Source organism: Cynocephalus volans, chromosome 1 (assembly GCF_027409185.1).
Source record: "Cynocephalus volans isolate mCynVol1 chromosome 1, mCynVol1.pri, whole genome shotgun sequence".
NCBI lineage: Eukaryota > Metazoa > Chordata > Mammalia > Dermoptera > Cynocephalidae > Cynocephalus > Cynocephalus volans.
Window position 1 is genome coordinate 120,544,450 of NC_084460.1, and position 23,273 is coordinate 120,567,722.

At 38.6% G+C, this 23,273-nt stretch overlaps 1 protein-coding gene across 2 annotated transcripts in view; it reads left to right on the plus strand.

The window, feature by feature from the left end:
* ZNF148 (zinc finger protein 148) overlaps positions 1-6,777 on the plus strand; it is a 104,577-nt gene extending 97,800 nt beyond the window's left edge. For both annotated transcript variants that reach the window (XM_063100920.1, XM_063100929.1), the window contains exons 8-9: positions 3,918-4,036; positions 4,315-6,777. In XM_063100920.1, coding sequence (XP_062956990.1) covers positions 3,918-4,036; positions 4,315-5,913 — 1,718 coding nt within the window. In that variant the 3' untranslated portion in view covers positions 5,914-6,777. The remainder of the gene's footprint in view (positions 1-3,917; positions 4,037-4,314) is intronic.
* The last annotated feature ends 16,496 nt before the right edge of the window (positions 6,778-23,273 follow it).

Consider the following 23,273-nt stretch of genomic DNA (forward strand, 5'->3'; position numbering starts at 1 on the left):
CAGTTAATTTGAGTTTAATTTTGAGCTCCTTAACAGAAGAAATCAGTTGTCATTCACTTCACACGGTGTCAACGGTGTTACCATGCAGTAATTTTTAAATAACACCTTTTTGAGATATAATATCAAAAAATCCACCCATTTAAAGTACAGTTTAATAGTTTTTAGCATGTTCACAGAGAGTACTATCACCACTATGTAATTTTTAGAACATTTTTATCACCCCAAAAAGAAAACCCATACCCATTAGCAGTCACTCATTCCCCACTCCCTCCTAGCTCCAGGCAGCCATTAATCTTTCTGTCACTATTGAATTTTGCTTGTTCTGGACATGTTGTATCGTGTACTTTATTCTTTTTTATAGCTGAATAATATTTCATACATGGATATACCACATTTTCACTCTTTAATCAGTTGATGGACATTGGATTGTTTCTGCTTTTTGGTTATTGTCAATAATGCTGCTGTGAATACTCATGAACAAGTTTTTGTGTGGACTTAACCTTTTTAGTCCGCTTGAGTATATACTTAGTAGAATTGCTAGGTCATATGGTAACTCTGTGTTTAACATTTTGATGGTCTGCAAAACTATTTTCAAAAGCAGTTGCACTGTTTTACAATTCTACTAGCCACGTATGAGGGTTTCAATTTCTCTAAATCCGTACTAACACGTGTTGTATTTCTTTTTTATTTTAGCTACCCTTGTCATGGGAAGTCTTATCTCATTGTGGTTTTGATGTACGTTTCTCTAAAGACCTTTTCATGTGCTGATTGGTCATTTGTATATTTGCCTTGGAGAAATGTCCATTGAGATCTATTGCCCATTTTAAATTAGGTTATTTGTTTTTTTTACTGTTGAGTCATAAGAACTCTTTTTATATTCTGGATACACACATATATGATTTGCAAATATTCTGTCCCATTATGTGGATTTGTCTTTTCAGTTTTTTAGAAACCATACCATGAAGTTTATTATTATAATCATTTTTAAGTGTACAATTTAGTGGTATTAAATACAATTAACAATGTTGTGTAACCAAACAGAAACTCTGTAACCATTAAGCAATAACCCCCCCCTTACCTCTCTCTCCCAGTCCTGATAACCACCGTTCTACTTGAATTTTTTCTGTCTCTCTGAATTTGCCTATTCTAAATACTTCATAGAACTGGAATCATTCCACATTTGTCCTTTTGTATCTGGCTTCTTTCAGTCAGCATAATGTCTTCAAAGTTCATCCATGTCGTAGTATGTATCTAGATTTCATTTATAGCAGAATAATATTCCATTGCTTGTATATATCACACTTTTCTATCCATCTATAGATGGATACTTGGTTTGCTTCCACCTTTTGGCTGTTGTGAATAATGCTAATTTTCTCTTTTAGTCTTTGTCACTTTTGATAAATGACTTTAACTTCTGACCTTAATGACCTCTATTCTCTAATAGGTGCACATTCTCTATTTCAAAATGTACATCTGCTCTTACTTCTTACCAACAACGTTACCTGTACTCTTTCCTTTTTCATCCTGGTTCCTCCGGGAACTTGTTCTTTTGGTTATTCGTTATCATAATCTATTTCAATTTTAGTTCAGTTTTCATATTCAGTTTCTCTTCTTCACCAGCTCCTCTACCTTCAAACAATTCAGTCTTCCCATCCTTAACGATACTTATTCTTGAATGGATTGCCTCCTACCTATTACTTCTCATCTCCTTTTTCTCATTTCTCGGAGTTCCTAAATAAGTGGTCTTCTCTCCCAGCTTCTATGGCTTCATTAGTTAGTTAGTTACTCATTAACCCAAGTGAAGGCCAAGTGCCTTAATTTTTCTGGACTTCAGTATTTCTTTTCTGTAAAATGAGTTAATTGGTCTAGATTCGGTGTGTCAAGCTATCTTTCTAGCCTCTGAACCCTTACTAAGAGCCCCTGCATATAAAAGTGGGCTATTCTGTACTGAATTTTGGGTGGCAAGCTTTGAGCCTTTTACCACACCAGCAGCAGCCCTTGGGGGCCTTTGTAAACCCCCCAGGAACATAGTTTGAAAGCCACTGCAAAGTTTCTTCAGCCCTAAAATTTGATAACTCTATAGCAATTATGGAAATCACATTTTTGAAAGTTTTAAATAATTTACTTGTTGCCAAATTAAATTCTCTTCTTAGACATCATTTCTCTTGGAAATCTTACAGTATCTAAATACTTATTTGCTGTGTTACCACCCCACCACCCCACTCCCAGTTTTCTTTCCTTGGCTTTAATCACACACAATCTAAGTGCTACTCAACTTAGATTCCAGCACTTCAGAGAAGCTTTTCCAAATCCTAGAAGCTCATAGTAACATTTTTCCCACTAATAATCCACTGTAATCATCGTTATTTATGCCACTCATTTGACAATTAAAAATTGCACAAGGTACTTTAAGCTACATCAGTATTATTTAGGCCTTCTATTCTGACCTAAAGAAATGTAATCTAGTAGAATAGAGATATACAAATAATTATTGAGTTGAAAACAATAAGTGCTATCTATACTAGAGGTACAGATGGAGTTCTGTGGAAATTCAAAGAAGATAAAGACACCTTTCTCCCTGGAAGAATAGGGCAAAGTATCCCAAAGGAGATGGGGTTGGGTCTTGAAGGAATGTAGTGTCTGAATACCCAGAGGTGGGTGTTCTGACTGAAGGAGCAGCATTATCAAGGCAAAAATAGGAAAGCATGGGATGGTAGGTATTTTGGTTTGGCTGAAGGAAAGGGTTAAGAATAGTGTGACATAAAGTTGTAAAAGTAAACCAGAGCTGGACATAGTTTTGTTAGTTGTCTTTTTATAATGTGCGTATCGTATTTTCCCAATTATAAACTTTTTGAAGACAGGTAGTGTGTCTTATACTTTTACCTCCTATAGCAAGGCTATGGATAGAAGAGCAGTATTCAGTAAAATTTTGTTGAATGTTTGAAAGGTAGAAACAGCAGCTTCTCAAACAGGCATTATTCAAGGTGATTTCTCGTCACACCCTTCTGTTTACTTGGAGTGTGGTTTTACCAGTAAAAACTGTTTTAGAGCTTTATAGTAATGGTTCCTTTTAGCTAAAAAGTTCTTAAAGGATTAAAAAAAAAAAAAATGCAGTTGTGTGTCTGATTAACAGTTTTCAGTTTAATTCATTCCTCAAATGACATGAGAAATGCTGGTTTGAGTTGAGAAAAAGAAAATCAATATAAACGAACCTTACTTTTGAAACTTAGTCCAATTTAAGCTCTTTCTATGTTTTGTTTGTTTGTTTTTTTTGGCAGTTGGCCAGTCTGCAGATCAGAACCCTTGACCTTGGTGTTATCAGCACCATGCTCTAGCCAAGTGAGCTGACTGGCCAGCACCGTCTTGTTGTGTTTTGGTAAATTAGATTTTTAAGAATATTTTCCTAGGATTTAGGTTTCATTCAATTACAAATATTTTAAAAAGAAATTGAGTTAAAAAGCTATACCCAAGAATTGTGTTGGACTACATAGGGGTCACTTTTTTTTTTTTCCCAACAAAATGTTCTAAAGTAGTGTTTTGTACGATTGAAAAAAAGATTAGGAACCTCAGCTATTCTACTGAAACAGTGTTCATATTACTGTAAATTCCTGGTACCACTAGTTTCCATGGAAAGAGTATGTTATGCACACACTTAACAGAAAGGCTGGAAAATTTAGTGCGCCTGCATTCAGCCTTTTCTTCCCAGTGGCATATCCTAATCCTTTTCGTTTTTATAAAGCAAAATATACTTAACAAATTAAATTGGAAGATATACTTAGTATAGGGGAGACATTTTGTTGTTTAAAATGAGCAAATTATAATGTTCAAAAGCCATTTATTTTAGAGATTATTATGGCAAAGTAAGTCATTATTTTACAATATTTGTTTTGTTTTAAACTTTCTGTATCATATACTAGGTGAAAAACCATTTCGCTGTGATGAATGTGGTATGAGATTCATACAAAAATATCATATGGAAAGGCATAAGAGAACTCACAGTGGAGAAAAACCTTACCAGTGTGAATACTGTTTACAGGTAAGAGAGGAGGTTTGAAATCCTTCTATCCTAATTAAACTATGAAATGATTCTAATTAGAAAATATTATTTACTACTAGAAGTGTTTGAGGAACTTTCTAACTCTTATTTATTAGATTTATAATCAGAAATTGGCTCTTAATTTGTTTGGAGTTATTTATATTATTATATATCTTTATACTAATTGTTTTGTTTCTTTTTTTCTTTTTTTTCTTTATTGACCCAAAACACAAACAAACAAAAACAAAAAACCCACTACCAACCTCTGAATTCGGCAGTATTTTTCCAGAACAGATCGTGTATTGAAACATAAACGTATGTGCCATGAAAATCATGACAAAAAACTAAACAGATGTGCCATCAAAGGTGGCCTTCTGACATCTGAGGAAGATTCTGGCTTTTCAACATCACCAAAAGATAACTCACTGCCAAAAAAGAAAAGGCAGAAAACTGAGAAGAAATCATCTGGAATGGACAAAGAGAGTGCTTTGGACAAAGCTGATCTGAAGAAAGACAAGAACGATTACTTGCCTCTTTATTCTTCAAGTACTAAAGTAAAAGATGAGTATATGGTAGCAGAATATGCTGTTGAAATGCCACATTCTTCAGTTGGGGGATCGCATTTAGAAAATGCATCAGGAGAAATACACCCACCTAAGTTGGTTCTTAAAAAAATAAATAGTAAGAGAAGTCTGAAACAGCCACTGGAGCAAAATCAAACAATTTCACCTTTATCCACATATGAAGAGAGCAAAGTTTCAAAGTATGCATTTGAACTTGTGGATAAACAAGCTTTACTGGACTCAGAAGGCAATGCTGACATTGATCAGGTTGATAATTTGCAAGAGGGACCCAGTAAACCTGTGCATAGTAGTACTAATTATGATGATGCCATGCAGTTTTTGAAGAAGAAACGGTATCTTCAAGCAGCAAGTAACAACAGCAGGGAGTATGCGTTAAATGTCGGTACTATAGCTTCTCAGCCCTCTGTAACACAGGCAGCTGTGGCAAGTGTCATTGATGAAAGTACTACAGCATCCATATTAGATTCACAGGCACTGAATGTGGAGATTAAGAGTAATCATGACAAAAATGTTATTCCAGATGAGGTACTGCAGACTCTGTTGGATCATTATTCCCATAAAGCTAATGGACAGCATGAGATATCATTCAGTGTTGCGGACACAGAAGTGACTTCTAGCATATCAATAAATTCTTCAGAAGTACCTGAGGTCACCCAGTCAGAGAATGTTGGATCAAGCTCCCAAGCATCCTCCTCAGATAAAGCCAACATGTTGCAGGAATACTCAAAGTACCTGCAGCAGGCTTTGGACAGAACTAGCCAAAATGATGCCTATTTGAATAGCCCGAGCCTTAACTTTGTGACTGATAACCAGACCCTTCCAAATCAGCCAGCATTCTCTTCCATAGACAAGCAAGTCTATGCAGCCATGCCCATCAATAGCTTTCGATCAGGAATGAATTCTCCACTAAGAACAACTCCAGATAAGTCCCACTTTGGACTAATAGTTGGTGACTCACAGCACTCGTTTCCCTTTTCAGGTGATGAGACAAACCATGCTTCTACCACATCAACACAGGACTTTTTGGATCAAGTGACTTCTCAGAAGAAAGCTGAGGCTCAGCCTGTCCACCAAGCTTACCAAATGAGCTCTTTTGAACAGCCTTTTCGTGCTCCATATCATGGATCAAGAGCTGGGATAGCAACTCAATTTAGCACTGCCAATGGACAGGTGAACCTTCGGGGACCAGGGACAAGTGCTGAATTTTCAGAATTTCCCTTGGTGAATGTAAATGATAATAGAGCTGGGATGACATCATCACCTGATGCCACAACTGGCCAGACTTTTGGCTAAAAAAAAAAATATGTAAATAATACTGGCACTTTAGAACAGATTAATCAAGAGAGGGGTTACTCTGTGTAAAATGGAGTGCTGTACAGATTTAAGAGCAATGCGTTATAACAAGTTAAGCTGGTATGAATAGCAAGATAATCCAATAACTGCATTTTGTTTGGTTAGTCAGCATTCTTTGAACTGCCTTACATGTTGTCACCTTCATAGAAGCAACGCATTACTTGTTTTAGATCAGAAACTTGCTATTCCACCTACACCAAGTTAAAAAGGAAAAAAAAAAAAAGACTTTCGCACAATTGTTTCCTAACTGATAACATTGTACATTCTTAGGAGATTAGTAATTGTGTGAAATTTAGTCATACTATTTCTAAGTTTTTCAGCATAGTCATTGCACTTCAGCAGGGAATCTGAGTATACTTTACAGAGTGAACTTAAAAGTTTAAATGTCAAGAGATTTTGGCTTAAATAAATTAGTATGTCCTATAGGAGGAAAAAAAAGAAACCAAGAAACCACTTTTTAAAAAGAATGATATGCCATATACCCTTGAGTTTCATTTTGCATTATATTGACATGTGTTTTTTGAAGAAAAAAAGTAATAAAAATCTGATAGTCTAAGACTTCACTATTTAAAAGCCTAATTACTTTTAAAATATGCATACTTTCAAAACTTTTACCAAAATACACATCTGTTGAAGCATTCACTTCCCAGTGGAGGTATGCATATTGGTGTCAGTTTCTTTGTACAGTTGTACCTAGATATTTTTTATGATTTTTCATGTGCAGGTATCAAGGTTTTGAAGTTTTAGTAAAATAATATTCTGTAGATTACATTCCCAAGAACATAATGCTTACACAAAATGTATATTCCACATTTTAAAGCTTAATTGTATTTTACTTTACATATACACTTCAGTTAACATAGAGCACTTAGAATCTATTTGGTATTTTTGATTTCTCAAAGTAAAAAATATTTTAGATTTTTAGGTTTGATATGGTTGTGTCATAATCATCTCATAATTGACCGTTTTAATTTTTGGCAATAAAAGAAAATTGGGTATCTTTGGAACTGTAAAACCTGGTTTAATCCTTCTCTTTCTAGACTCTTGATAGATTGGATAATTAAACAGTATCCAGAGAAACTAAAGAAATGGGCATTTTAATTGCTTATTTTATCTTGAGTTATTTTTTAATGAACACTGCTCATTACAATTTTACAAACCAAAAGTGTTTACTAATTCCAGTAACTACAGTTTCTTTTTCAGCTAGATAAGTGATCGGAAATTTTTGTTGCATTTCAAAATCTAAATAAACTACAGACTTTATCCTTATACCATGAATGTTTTTTTTTTTTTTTTTTAATACTTTGTCTTAAAATAATACAGCATGGTACAATAAATAGTGCTTTTATATATATATACATACACACTTTTCTGAAGAATGATGGTTTGAGTTACATATTGGACAGTTTTGATTTTTCAAAAATAACATTAGTTATATTAATTCTATTATTCTCTTTAATTTCTTCCATCTTTTTGTATTTTAAATTTCCGCCATCTTAGTCACAATGCACATACTCATATAGCACCAAGTGATAATCTAAAATTAATACCCTTAGAAGATGAAACTTTATTGTTGTTAATTTCCATTTTAACTTTTATCTTGGCCCTATAGATCGCATTCTTTGTTTCAATGTAGAATATGTTATCCATTTAAATTATTTTTTTTTATTTAATGTTGTCCCAAGACTGTTCTCATAAAGAAAGGGAACAAAGAAATATCTATCCTTAACATCCATCACTTATATTCATTTATTTTGAATATATTGGTGTTTTTATGATAAAGAATATAAATTATGTTTAATGTGGGTTTCCTCTACACTTTGGTTATTAAACTTTGCTTGAAATGCTAGTTTTCCCATTTGACAGCTTTCTTTTCTGTCAAATTTTTCAAGAGTTATAGATTTCTTTGAAGTAAATATTTAAGTTCTGCCATTATTGACTCTTAAGATTAGTGTGTGTTGTGTTGTGCATCACATAATTGCAAGAAGGCTTCATTCAGGCAAGATGTTAAAAATGGAACTGTGCTCATGCTAGATAAACGTTTGTATTTTTCTTATAGTATTTTTGATGAGCTAGGAATTTATTTCTGGAGTCGATTTTTTTTTTCTTTTGAGCCTGATCAAAAATTTTGTTCCATTGAGAACCTGATGGAGTTCTTGATACAGTGTAAAGTTTTTTGTTTTTACATCACCAGCACAGTTTTAGAATGTGACTGTATTGATGAACAGTTAGGGTAAACTTAGTAAAAGGCCTTCGAAAATAGTAGTTACACAAGCAGAATTTCAGGTGTTGCATTTCTGTCATCAACACATTTCTTTAATCTACATAATGGCAGACTTTTCTAACAGGTTATAAGCGTTTTTGAGATTTTTGAGATAAGTGATACTTAGCCAGCATAACTTATTGACTTACCATTTAAGTATAGTCATCAGTCTCTTACTGTGAAATTCTAAATGCCTACCAGAGTTACTTTGTATTATCATCATATGATAAACATCTCAACAGTTTTGGGTTCCCCCACTTTGGTTCAGAAAGTTACTTAGTTTCTATCTGGGCATTAATAGAGAAAATAAGTAGCCTTAAGTGCTGCTTTAGATCAAAACTTGGAGAATATAAGATATCCTTTTGCAATTCATGTTTCTCATTTGTCTCAGCAAGCAAATTGTTATGTAAAAACATGCTCATACGCCCTTAAACTTGTTCAATGTGAGATGTGCCTTTTCACTTGGGACCTACTCATGTTTGGAGATTGGAAACATCACATTAGATGAGGCAATATCTCTTGAACATCTAAAAGGTTATGTTAAAAAAACTTAAATTCTTATTGCACACATTTCATTTGGTTTGCAAAATTTGAGTGGCTCTTAAATTTTGGCGTCTACATGCAAATGTTCTACTTGATAAGGTAAAAATCCATCTTTGGCTCTGGCTGAAGATGCCAGCAGTCGGGTCGTTTTCTCTCTTGAGAGGCAGAAGAGGCACATTATGCTCAGGGCAGGCTTTCTTTCCTTCCACAGATGAGACACTTGCAAAGTGCCAGCTAGGTTAAATCTTTTGCCACTTCTTTCATTTTATTAATTTGGGTTTTTAAAGGGCTGTTTAAAAAAAAAAAAAAAAAAAAGCCAGGAGACTTTAAAAGTAGGCATTTCTGTAGTACTACATTTTTGACTTAGATCATTTTAAACTAGAACTCAGTTTTTCACGGTATATTTACTTGAAGAAGCACTATTATAATCATTGAGAAATTTCTTGAGTCTGCAAGTTAATTTAAGCCTTTTCCGTTTCAAATTGCTTTATTTCAGGGAAATAATTTTCCAGTTGTTTTTGCTGTATTCTGCAAATAAAAACCGTATGTTTCCTTTTTTCACTTAAACTTTGGTAGGAAACAAACTAAAGCAGACAAACATTTCTTGTTATGTTTGTTGCTTTCTTTAATCCAATGGATAAAAAAGTAAAACCCTGTAAACATTATTTTATTTTTTTATGCAATACCATGCTGTAAATATGGTTCATCAAATAAGGATGTACCTATGATTGAATCTTTAATTCTGCACAGTTAGAGTTTATATATAAATGTGTCTTGACAATCAAGGACTTTTATGTGAGTCTTCCTTTATGATGTTTATTAATGTTATGCATTCCATTTGTTTTGAAGTGAGTACCAATGTGCTAATTTGTATTGTCTGAAAGTATGTAATGTTTTTACAGCTTGTTTTTAAGAATCTGTAAATATGTACAAACAAATCACAGTACTGCTTTATGTTAGAAGGCATATGATGTTGTACTGTATGTAAGCAATAATACATAGCAGTGCTAACTTTACAAGTAGCATCAGGAAAGTTCTAAAAACATTTCAGAGTTATTAATTATCCTTTCTTCATTTAATAATGATTACCTTTAATCAGTTTTTATAAGCAAATTCCATTGTTCCTCCTATTGGAACTTAACACTGTTTACACAGCATCATTGAAGTTGCAGAGGAGACAGGCTAAATCTGACTTCATCTGTACTCACTTTCACTAAGCATTGAATGGCCTTACCACTCTTCTGCAAGATGGAGGAAGACCGCAAAACTTAGTGCCCATCACACTGAAGGAAGGGATGGTTTTTTTTGTTGATGTTTGTTTGTTTTCCTGCTTCTGTACTGCTACCTAACTTTGTGGTTTGCTTTGGATTTTAATATTTGTTTCTGTTTTAGATTCAAGCCCGTAAGTTTTGAGGTGACTTCAGCTCCATTGTGAAATAGATAGTTCTCTTCATATTTCATAGCTACATTTCAATAATTCTAAACTTTCTACTTTGATTTTTAGATACTTATTTTTCAAGCTTGATTTCTCAGTGATCAGATGAACTTATTAAACTTCAATACAAAGAAAGACAAACCTATTGTAGTTTGAAGTGAGTAGATATACTGTACAGAACAGCTAACTATTTGAACACACATCACTGCTTTAGAAATAAAACCGCCAATTTATAAATGTATATGACCTACATTTTATAGGAGAAATGTTTTTAAATGCTAGTCATTTATATAATGTGCTTTGAAGGATTTGCTAGTCCACTTCTGTCACTTTTTAGTACACTGGTATCTTTTATATGTAATGTATGCTTTTTATTATTGTAGCAAAGCATTTCAGTAGAAAGAATTTTGCAACAATATGGGGGAAATTTTTCATTGTTGGATTTGAATTATACTGGATTTTATCTGTGTAGTCTTACTCGTCTTTATTTTAATGCTGTCTGGAAGGGAACTTGGTATCCAAATAAAGCAGGTAACCTCATTTTACTTTAAGGGCATACTGTGTAGTGCTGAATTTAATCTGGAAATCTGATGATTTTGAAAAGAAAAACAAGTTTATAAAAATTGTACAGAAGAAATTAAATGTGTGATGGAAATTCTGATGGTGGAGCACGTTGAATTTTCTGATATATAGTGTTATTTTCCTGGGACTCCCCTATGCCTTCTTTGTATTTCAACTAATAAAGGAAATATCCTGTCATTGAGACTGGTAGGATAATAGGATATTCTGATTATACAGTATTACTCTCCTATCCCATTTTCTGACCCTTTCTCAATCACTGTAAATTTCAATTTTCTATTTCCTATCGATAATTAAACATGTACATAATATAGATACTGTTTTATAGAACTGAATGAATTGGGTTGCTATGCTTGAATGGGTACCTAAGTGGAAATATTTGGTGGATACTGAGAATTCATAAAATGCCAGAGCAAATTTATGAGGGAAAGGGGGGCATTGTGTGTCTTGGGAAAGTCACAGAACACTGTGTCTTCAACCCCCTAGGAAATCAATGGGAAGGGATCAACTGCAAACTCAGTATGAGATACAAGTGGATCTTTCCTTCCCCTCCTACCCCCCAAAATATGAGCACTAAATTTCTAAATCTACTCAGGTGAAAATTGCTTTGCAATGAAACTTATCACATGGAAATTTTCACTGTTAAATAAAAAAGATATTTGTGATATTTTTAAATACAGACTTTTACGTCAGTAGTCAGCAGCCTGACAATTGAAATTTGGTAAGTCAATATATTTTAAAATATATTTTGCCCTCCAAATAGAATTGTTTTTAAACAATTAGGAGGATTTTGTTTGTTTTAGATACATTCTTATTGTCATTGTAAAAATAAAATCTTGCTTGACCCTATATTATGCTATGAATGAATTGCTGAGCCTTTATGATACAATGAAAGCTGGTTTCATGCAGAGTCATGGAACATAGACATGTTCTTTAAACTGACCTATTCATTAAGAGGTTTAATGAGTTTCACAGCTTTTGGCACTATTGTCATATAGTTAACCTTGCCATTTGGAGTTTATAATATTTTATGTATTGTGATACTAAAGGAAGTTGTTTTGCTTTATTTTAAATTGAATTATTAGACTAACTTATATTTGCAAATTCTGCATTCTAAATGTGGACACTGGCTGTTTGAAAAATAAAAACAGAATACAGTTTTATGAATAATTTTCGAGCTGGATTTTTCACAATATTCAGAACCAATTAACTAAAGGTAAATATGCGAGAAGTGTAGTGCATAGATAGTATTAAAGAGAAAAGGATGTCTATATGGAATTAGCAGTTACACAAATTGGGTAACAATTATTAGGGCCTTTACTAGATTTGTGTGGAATGTTATTTTATTTATTAGACAGTTCTAAAGTGCAAGAATCAAATGTTACTGTCATTGAATATTTTAGTCTTGAAATATGTTTAACATAAGGCTAAGAATGTATGTGGTTTTTTTTCTTAATAAGATTCTATTAAGCCACCATCAGCATATGTGGGATTTTTTTTTTTTTTCCTTTCATTAGGGGAGATAGTTTTGTTTTCATCCATCTGCCACCTTGCCAGTCCCCTGTCTTGTGACCAGTGAGATGCATTGTAAGAAAGCCATCTGCAGTTAGGAGTGCAGTCCAGGTCCCTGGAACAGATTTAAACAAATTGGCTCTTGCAGAGAACAATCCTAGGACCCTGGCCTTATTAGCATGGTGCTTTAACCAATTGTACATAATACCACTGATAGTCTACTAATGCATTTCCGAGATCCCAGTTTTTCTTGAATGATTAGAAGTGGTGGGGTGAGGGGTTGGGAGATACTCTACATGATACTTCTCCCACCTTCTGAAGATTATAAGAAAAAATAAAATTGAAGTCACTTGAATTAATGTGTTGTCATTGAGTCTTACTTGACAATTTATCATGCACAAAATGAGCATGAAGATTTCTCCGATTATATGTTGGAGTAGAATTTTAAAAGTTTTTTTGGAGTGCTGGTTCTATATTTTTCCTCCTTTGGTGAACCTGGTAAGGTATTAGAATAAATTAAATCCATGTGATGGATAAAGAATGGAGGTGAAAAGCTTTAAGTGAACTAAAGCTAAAATTTAGGTCTCATACTTTTATTTCTTTTGTCATTTTCAAATATAGTTAAAAGGACATTTACAGAAAGACATTTTACCCACACACCTATGCGGATGTATATGTGTATGTGTAAGAGCTAGGATGTGAAATGTGATATTGTAAATGAGAGTGACATTTTCAAAGTGATTTTCAAATGACTGGGAAAACAAGTTTAGAAATGGACTTGAAAAATTGAGAACATTGGAGCCTTTGCATATTTACCCACTTATACAGATGAACTTTTAAAAATTATAGCCTTCTTAATTTTCCATAGCTTCTCCCATTCTTAATAAGATTCTGATGCTTGAGTCCAAGTGGCGAACGAAGCCAAACAAGTGAATTATCCATCATAGAAATTGTGTTTTCTATTGATTTGAATCCTTACTTGCTGGGGCGTAGTTCTTTGACCCTGCATCCATTCAGCATTAGTCACCTCTTGCCTAACAAGCATTGTGCTAGATGCAAATAATAGATGGACGAGGCTACTCATCTTTATTTGAGCATCTGAAAGATTTATAGTGGTATCAACTGCAGGTTGCAGTATTGTACTTGAGATTATTAAAGCAGACATTGAGTGTTAGGATGTGTTGGGTGCTGTGCTAATTCACATTTCATTCCTTAACAAATGGGCAGGTACACTATTCCCTGTTTTAGGATAGTTTTCTAAAAAGTATAATTTTGGGGACTGGCTGATTAGCTCAGTTGGTTAGAGTGTGGTGCTCATAACACCAAGGTACAGGGTTTGATCCCTGTACCAGCCAGCTGCCAAAGAACATATACATAAAATTTTAATAAATTGGTTTCAGAAGATAGAAAATACAGATAGACCAATACAGTAGAAATAGAGAACATTGTCAAAAATTACCCACTACTTAAAATGCCAAACATGGATAGGATTCAAGCCTGGACTGTAGAAATGAGAAAATAGACTTCATTCTGAAAGAACTGACCTCTCACAGGAGTGGGAGATGAACGCTCTGTAGGGATTCACAAATCTGAGGGTAAAAATATACTAGAGAATCATCTATATCCCATTGGGGGGTTGGAAATGGGTGCTAGAGGATGCTTTCCTGGAAGCAGGAGAAGTAATTGAACCAAGACTAATTAGTTGTTCTAGCATAATCTTCATGGAAAGGTATTAATATTTTTAATCCCTTGAAGTCATCTGCTACTGTTCAGTCCTGCTAGACTACGATTATGTTTATGTTACTCTTCATGTTAAATAACTTCCACTAGTCCCTAATTATTTGATACCGTCTCTCCCTTGACCATTTCCTTCAAGATATTTAGGCCACAAAGTTACCTTTTAAACCTATATGATGGTTCCCCTTTGTTCTTTTATGGGATCTCCAGCACCATCACTTATGCAAGTACTGTCAATGACAGTATGAGGGTTAAGACTGACTGCTAGAGTACAAAATAAAATAGCAGAAAGAGGAAACAACAGTAGATACATGCTGAACTATTGGGTACCTGACAGAAGATGACTTGGCTGAGAGAGGCTGTTGCTGCATTCTGCTAAGCTGGCTCTCATGATTTAAGAGCAGATGATGGCACTCAAAGCATGTGGGGGTGGGGGATGTACACACAGTCTAGTAATATGAGGGGTCTTCAAAAAGTTCATGGAACGGCTTCAGTTATCTTCTGATTCTATTTTTCCATGAACTTTTTGAAGTACTCTCATGTAAGTAAAAGGTATGTATTCTTAGAAAAGTGTTTCTAAGGCAACATAGCCAGTGCTGCATGGGACAGCTTTAAGTGAGCTAAGTGTTTCTTGTTGATGATTGTGAGACATTAGTGGTGACTTTGATAACATTCTATAGTCCACATGGGCAAATAAGGAGCAGTGACATGAGAAGGGGACTTAGAGGCAAGAGACTTTCAAATCATGGCTCTGCCTTAATCTGTGTAACCTTGTACAAGTCACTTATCTTTTCTGAGCCTCACTTTTTTAATCTGCAAAACGAGGATAATAAAAATACCTATCCAAGTTGCTGTGAATGTCAAATCATTTGAGATAGCAATTTGTAAACTGTAAAGCGCTAAATGTTCCCTAGTTCAGGTTCTAAAAGTGTCACAAAGGCAAGATGGAGCAGAGTTGGACAAGTGTTGGAAGCCTCATTTCATATAAAGCAGAGCGTGTAATAAATTTCTGACTCTCAGACGATATTATCTTTCAAAAGATTGCAGAAGGTAGGAGAGGGTTATCTGTCTGGATTTAATTGACCAAGGAATAACTAGCTAGTGAAGTGGAAGTGACAGGTACTTTGTGAGGAAGAGATTATTTATCTCATAATTTGTGTTCACCAACAAATGGAATGCAATGTATCTTCAAGTGCATGCCCTAAATAAACTTCAGGAACACAGAATTCAAAAAGCTTGATTAAAAGAAAATCTGATTTCATTATCAGAGACGTGGAAAGGGAACATTCTGGAGAAAGTCTAAACAATACTGATGTATAGTACAACAAATGAGAAACAAAAAGCAGAAATATCCTACAATATGAGGCAATATATTGAGGTGGAAGTCCCCAATTTCTCCCTCCCATCTATTGGTTTATCACGAGCAGGGACCTGGCTGGCCCATGACACTAAAGCAAGACGTGGACGATGAGGTTGGAATGTTGCAGCCAGCTTTAGTAGGCAGGAGGAAGGGAAGCATGTCTGTATGGAGGTGGTGGGTCTTCTCTCTTGTTTCCTCTTACGTTTTTCTTTTACCACTTCTTTCCCTTCTTTGCTATCTGTTTTCTTCCTCCTGAATGACTGTATATGTGCTGTCACAGGTATATACCAAACAGAAACAATTGACTGCTGGTATATGGTGCCCTACTTCTCATGCATGTTAGATATATTTATCTTATGTTTTTTAGTATTAATATTTCAGGAAAATTCAAAACTAATTGTTCATCAGGAGAAGATTGTGGGAGCTTTGGATTAGCTTGTAAGCTTCTTGAAGGCATTTTGTTTACAAAGCATAAAGCTGCCTCACACCTAAGCAGGTATCAATAAATGAATGACTATTGTTAGGGTAAAGGAAGCATTAAGAGTGCTATTTGAAGTTATTAGAAATGATGGTGGAGATTCAATGGCATTAAGATGATGCTATGATTGAAAAGCCTGGAAATGCCGGAATTCCTCACTGAACCCCAGTTGTACTCGCCACAACCTGCTAAACAAGATTCCCAAAGGAGAACACAAGAATCAATGGCTAGTGGGAAACAAGGCACCTTCTTAATACGAGGGTACTTCAAAAAGTTCATGGAAAGGGGCTGAGCCCGTGGCGCACTTGGTAGAGTGCTGCGCTGGCAGCGCGGCGACACTCCTGCCGCGGGTTCGGATCCTATATAGGACTGACCGGTGCACTCACTGGCTGAGTGCCGGTCACGAAAAAACGACAAAAAAAAAAAAAAAAAAGTTCATGGAAAGATTCGCACTATTTTTCAATTCCATTTTTCCATGGACTTTTTTGAGTAACCTCGTATGTACTGGGTCTATTTCTCAAACCCTAGTGTAGAAATGGACCAGAGGATATAGCCAGGACTAAAGGGCTCTAGAGCCATTTCCTTCTCCTTGGCACCTTACCACTCTCTGGCTGACCAGGGCATCTCAATATGTGAGAATAGAGTAGGATGAATAGAGAACATAGAGAAGAGTAGGATGGCCAGGACTCCATCAATGCGTGAGTGGGCCCCAGTCCTTTTTCCACTCAGTTGCATAGGAGCAAAGAAAGGAAGAAGTTAAAAAGAGACTTGTCTACTTGTGTGGCCTATTAATGACCTTGCTCACTGCTGGATGTACCTCAATAAATATGCTATCATCTGATCAATCAGATTTACAACTCATGGGGCACAGCACTAGAGAATATTTCTCAGATCTTTGGAAGCCTCGCTTTACCACCACCACAGCCCAAGCCACCCCTAGGTCTTGCCTGGGTTCTTGCAAGTTTCTGCACATCCACTCTTGCTGGCCTTCAGATAACCACGTGAAAACTCTTCAGAAGCTCCCCGGTTGCTATTTGGGTAAACACCAGGCTCCTTACCTTATCCCTGTGTAGTCATCTGCTGCCAATGGCCCCAGCGTCCCCCACAGTAAGCCTCTCATCCTCTCTGCTGTTCACTACTGGACTGCTTCTAGCTTCAAATACTTGCCCATGCCCCCTTCTGCCACAAAGGCGCTATTTTCTCTCTACACTGTATTAAGCCCCCCTCCCCTACCTTGTTCTTCAGATTTCAGCCCAAGCTTCACTTCCTCAGAAAAGCTTATCTGGATTTTCCTGATTAGGTAATTTCAACCATTTCAGAGTCTCTGACCACCCTACACAGTTTTTCTAGTGTGGATGACTAATGATGTGCTTATTAGTGTGAGAGTTTAATGTCTCTCTTCCCCATCTGTCCACAGCAGTCTTGCTCCCCATTGTGTTCAGTGTTGGCCTCTGTGCTTGGCGATCAGAAGATAATTGGTGAACGTTGTTGAAGGAGAGGGCCAGGCCCTATGGATTATATCCAAGTGTGCAAAGACAGCTTGAAGGTCCTGTAGAAGAAGCACTGCCAGGGAGTTTGTGGTTCTGTGGATAACAGCAGTAGGACCAGAAAACTGGTCATGTTATTTTCAATATGGGAGGAAAAATAGTGGATTCTGAAAACAAAAGAGCTGATTTGGATTTCAGTCCCCAGCAAAATACTAGAATGTTCATAACTCTACCAGGTAGGCTTGGCAGGTCTTATCATTAATTCCATGTTACAAATAAGGAAACTGAGTCTCAGACACATTAAAGACATTGGGCAAGGTCGCATAGTGAAAAGGGGGAGCCAGGATTCTAATTTAGACCTGACTTCTCTCATCTACATTCCTGAAGGTCTATCTTTGGGTCTACTGTATATATTTAAGTAAATGCTGAATGCTAATCACATCGTTATCTCAGTCCAATAAGGCTACCACTGTCAGCACAAAACAAACTGGACCCTGTTTATTAGGCTCCTTTCTGTGTCATATATGTTTTCTCATGATCCCACCAGGTCCTGACCCATCCTGTCACCAGATTCCACTAGGTCCTGCCAGGTGGCTGGTAGAGGAAGATTGACTTTTCTCTTGTCAGAGAATGACTTTACCTTGTCAGAGGGCAAACCCCCAGAATCAACAAATAGCTCAGATCCTGGAGGAGAAACCTGCTCAACAGGAGCTGAGGACACCTGACAGCAGGACAGTGACGGCCCCTCCCTTTTCACCTGGCCTTATCTAGGGAAGCCAGAGCAAGAGACTCTCTGGGGTCCAACCCCTACTTCCCTGGGAGCTTGGATCACTCGGGCTGTGTGATGGGCTTGTACTATTCAAGTTTGCATCTCCTGAGTTGCCTCCTTCGAGCTCCCAGGAAAGGCCGGCAGCCCTTCTGGCAGTGGTCCAAGCTCTAGGATCTGGGGCTCTTGGAAGTACATTTCAAAGTCCAGGAAGAAGGAAAACCTTTTTCTGTCTTATCTCTCCACCTGGGTTAAAGAGGCTACATTGTGTAGAGGAGAAAACCTGATATTAGAATCAGACCTAGGTTCAAATCCTGCCCCCACCCTCAGAGCCAGCAAACCTTTCTGAGTGTGTGCAGAATTCCTGTGATTTTTAAAATAAGTGGTATGCTCTAAAGAAGTACATCACAATAACCAACTAAAAAAATTACATATATGAATATAATTTATACATAGTAAATTACTTGTGTTCCTTCAGAGATATATTTCATACTCTCTCCTTGTCATTGAAGATTGTAACTACAGTAAGACACCACTGCTAACAGGATGTATTCTATATCTCAGGTGTTTTGAAGATGGGGGAATACTACTGGGCTAGAAATTCCATAGTTCCCAACCTTGGCTGCACATTAGAATCACCTAAGGAGTTTCAAGAAAATACTAATGCTCAGGCCACCACAGACCAAGTGAGTAATTAAGTCAGAATCTATGGAGTAGGTCCCCCATGTATTGGTATATTCCGAAACTACCTGTAGGTGACCGTAAAGTACATCCAGGGATTGTAATGTACACACTGCACTAGCTGATCTACCTCTTGAGGCACTTATGACTGATTCTAGGGTCTAAATTGTGAGAGCTGTTTTTATACACATTACATATTTACATCATGATTTAATGTTTTCAACCTGCTTTCACATTTCTATTCTGGTTGACTCTGTCCAAGCTCTGATCCCTCCCCAGGGTTAGGACTTTCTGACAAATGAGCTCATCCTTCAAGACGTGGTATCTCCGGCAGCCTTCACACAGAGGGGAATTCTCAGCACCAACCACTGGAAGGAAAGAGATGAAAGCTGCCAACAGCCGAGCTGAGTGAGATCCAGAGCAACAGACTCACTACTGAGTGCTTCAACTTGAACTTGTTGAGCTGTTACTGAATAGGAAAAAAAGGTGAGTTTGATAACAGTATTATTATTTTTTAAACAACTAGACTGCAATAAGTGAACTCAAGCAATGCACTGAATAAAAGTACTTCAAAGAAAACAAAACTTTTTTTTTTTTACCTTGGTTGGACGCACTGTGTATTCTCTATTTATTGCTACTTAACAAATTACCCCAAAACTTAGTGGCATAAAACAGCAACAATAATTTATTCTCTCTCATGGTTTCTGTGGGTCAGGAATTCAGACAGAGCTCAACAAGGGCAGCTTGTTTTTGCTCTACAAGGTCTGGAACCTCAGGTTGGGGCTGGAATCATCTGAAGGCTTGTTTCACTCACATGTCTAGCAGCTGATATTGGCTATTGGCTGGAGCACCTACATGTGGCCTCTCCATGTGGCCTGGGCTTTCTCACAACATGGTGGCTGAATTCCAAGGGTAAGTGCACTGAGAATGAGGAAGCCAGGTGGACTCCCTGTTGCCTTTGTGACCTAGCCTATTAAGTCGAGCTGTATCATTTCTTCCATTTTTTCTATTGGTTGAGACACTTAAGGTCCAGTCAGGCTTAACAGGTGGGAACACATACCCCACCTCCTTTGGAAGAAATCTCAACATCATATTGTGAGAAGAGCAAATGGCATGGGATACATTAGTGCAACCACCTTTGGGAAATACAATCTGCCCCACATTGTTTGTCCTTTTAATTTTCTTACTCATCCCCCCAATTCCAAAGTTACATGTGCTCATTGTATGAAAAAAAACTTCAATAAAAATCCAAAATTTATACACCAAAGTGGGTTTCCTCTCCCACTTTACTCACTGTCTCAATCCCACTCCCTAGAGATAACCACTATTAACAGATTGATGGGTATTTTTCTGCACAAATTATATACATATATAAATATATACTGCTTTTTAAAAAATAACATACTATACACATTATTTTGCAACTTGCTATTTTTATTCATTACTGTGTGATGAACAGAGTTCTATGTTAGTACATATAAAAACACCTAATTCCTTCTAATCCTGGCTCTCATAGTATGGCTATACCCTAAGTTATTTAACCAGTCTTCTGTTGATGAACATTTAGATTGTTCTCTTTTTTTAGCTATTACAAATTAATGATGCAATGAACATCCTTATACTGGTCATGTAGGGTAGTATCTTAAAAATGGAAATGTTTTGTCCAAAGGATATGCAGGATATTTTGCAACACAAGAGTGAGGTTTTTAAGGTTAGTGTCATTGTTATAAGATACTCATGTAAGATACTCGTATATTTGCATTAAGCAGGATACACCTTTTTCTTTGTAAATGGGAAGGTTTCTCTATCTAGTTTTAACATTCAGAAAAGAAACGCATTTGTTCTTAGGTTTAGAAGATGCTTGTAAGCTTTGAAGGGAGCTTCTCATTTATCTAGAAAAAGATGAGTGACAGGAAGTAGGTGGTTATGTGGAGAGGGGTGGATTCCTTTTCTAAAGATTTTAGCTCAGGCTGATATGGAATTGAATGTGGATTCTTCAAAGTTCACACTGACACTTAGAGGGAGATTCATCAAAAGGTGATAGCAAACAGGTATTAGCTTGAGGCAAAACAAAGCAAAACAAAACAAAAAGTAAGAAAGATGGCTGTATTGGCCATACAGATGAATATATAGATATACTCGTATAGTGGATTCCAATAATATGACCGTGTCATCCTGTCCACCTATCCATCCCTTGTTCACAGATGGCTAATCTGTAATTTATTCTGGAGTTCTTTCCTCTTGCAGAGATGGGTTATTAAAAACATTCGCAGCCCAGTAAGTTTCTGACACATGCCACAACATGGATGGACCTTGAGGACATTATGCTAAGTGAAATAATCCAGACACAAAAGGTCAAATATTGTATGATTCTACTTATATGACATATTTAGAATAGCCAAATTCATAGAAAGAGAAAGTATATTAGAGGTTACTACCAGCTGGGGTGTAGGCGGAATGAGGAGTTACTGCATAATGGATACAGAGTTTCTGTTTGAGGTGATGAAAAAGTTGTGGAAATAGTGGTGAGGGCTGCACGACATTGTAATTAATGTTACTGAAATGTACACATAAAAATGGTTAAAACGGCAAATTTTATTTTATATATTTGCACACACACGCAAAACTTCCTTGCTGGCTCAGAAGACACGTTAGGGCTCTGTAAGTGTTCCCATGGCTTTGCCTTCCCTTTTGTTTTTAAAAGAACAACTTCTATTTTTAGGGGTTTTCACACAAAGGCTCGTGGGCATGGGAAGTACTCCCAGTTGCCCTCCTGTTTCTCAGAAGCCCACTTGGAAGCCTAGCATGTTATTTAAGGCTGAGGAAGTATGCCAGATTGGAAATGAAGATAATTTAATCTCTCTGTAAGTTAATTTTTTCTGCAACCTGAGGCCCTGGGAACCTTCACTCTAGGAAGGGCGGTTCTAGGTCTTGCTAAAGGAGGTGGGGGTAATTTTCCCCCGACACCTCGGCATGCCTGGGAGCACTTTTTTGGCAAAAGAGATTCCACTCCCTACGATTTGGGGTCACGTGGTCGGGCAGCCAGTCGCACTTCGGGATTCCTGGTGCGAAGGGTCCGGGTCTCCTGTGCAGATGGTCGGGCGCCCCTGCCCAGAGGCCTGCGGGACCCGTGTGCAGCCGCGGGCCGTCCCGCGCCCAGCCATCCTCTCCTGCCTGCGGGGCTCGGCAGCAGAGCCGTAGACGGAGCTGCAGCGCACACGTCGGGTCTCTGGCCCCCTCATCCCGGGGCCGGGCACCTCAACCGGTTGCGTGGAGCTAGTCGAGGGGGTGGTGGTAGTGACTGGCCAAGTCGAGTCCGTGGGCTTGCCTTGCAGACCTCAGTGCCCCGCCCCCCAGCCTCCCCCACCCCCCTACCCCCCAACCCCACCCCGCCGCGCCTACTCGGGTCAAGATACTCGTCCCTCTTTGCTGGGCCAGTCCGTCGCGTGTCCGGGAGCGCTCAGCCCCCTTGGGCGGCCGTAGGTGTGCGGCCCGGCTTGGGGAGGGGAAGTCTGTGCAGTTCCCTCCCTCTCCACCTGGACCCGAGACTCGTGGGTGCCGGCGTGGCTGGGGTGCCCGAGCCGGGGCGGGAACCGCCTCGCCAGCGGGACAGCTGGGACCCGCGCAGCCGAGACCCGGGCAGCCACGTGGCGGCGGGGCGGGAACAGGGCGGGCCCAGCGCGGGGAGCTAGCTGTCCCAGGAGCAGGTGAGGGCTGCCGCGCTTGCGGGTGGAGGCGGGGGGAGAGCGGCGGAGCAGGTGGTCTGGGGACAGCTTCTCTCCCGGGGAGGGCTCCGGCGCATAGGTAGGGGCCAGTGTTGGGGTCACGTTTGCCCCGGCTCAGGTGGAGCCCCGGCGCGCGTGTGCACCGCCGCGCCCGCGCACCTGCCCTCCTCCAGAGGGGTCCCCCGAACTCGGGTGAGGGCTCGCGTCTGTGCGGGTGCCGAAGGCTCAGGGCGCTGCTCCGGAGCGGTGGCGGCGGCGGGGAGGAGGGGGTGCCGGGGTCCCTTGCCCCGTAGGCCGCGGGACGTGTGAGGCCGAGCGTCGCGCCGGCAGCGCGGGGGCCTCACCAGCGCCTCTCGCGCCATACCCGTCGCCCGGCTTTGGGCAGGACCGCAGCCCACCGAGGGTCTCCCCAGCTTCTCTCTGGGCAAACCCTGCTCCCCCCGCCCTCAACTCGCTTTCTTTGAATCCTCCTCAGGGCACTTTCCCTCCCTCGCCGTCGCGGCTACCACGCTCGGGCAGGTCCTTCCTTCCTGACGACGAGCTCTAGTCCCTGCCCCTCCTCTCGCCTTCCCCTTTCCTCCTTCTTCCAAAATGTCACGAGCTCTCTGTACCTGCCAGCACTATACTCGGGAAACGGGGCACACTGATCAGGGGACAAGGCCCCGCCCCATAGAAAGCCGGTCCAGAGCCGGGGGAAGACTCCGCTGGTTGGGGGAGGAGCGTGCCCGATGATG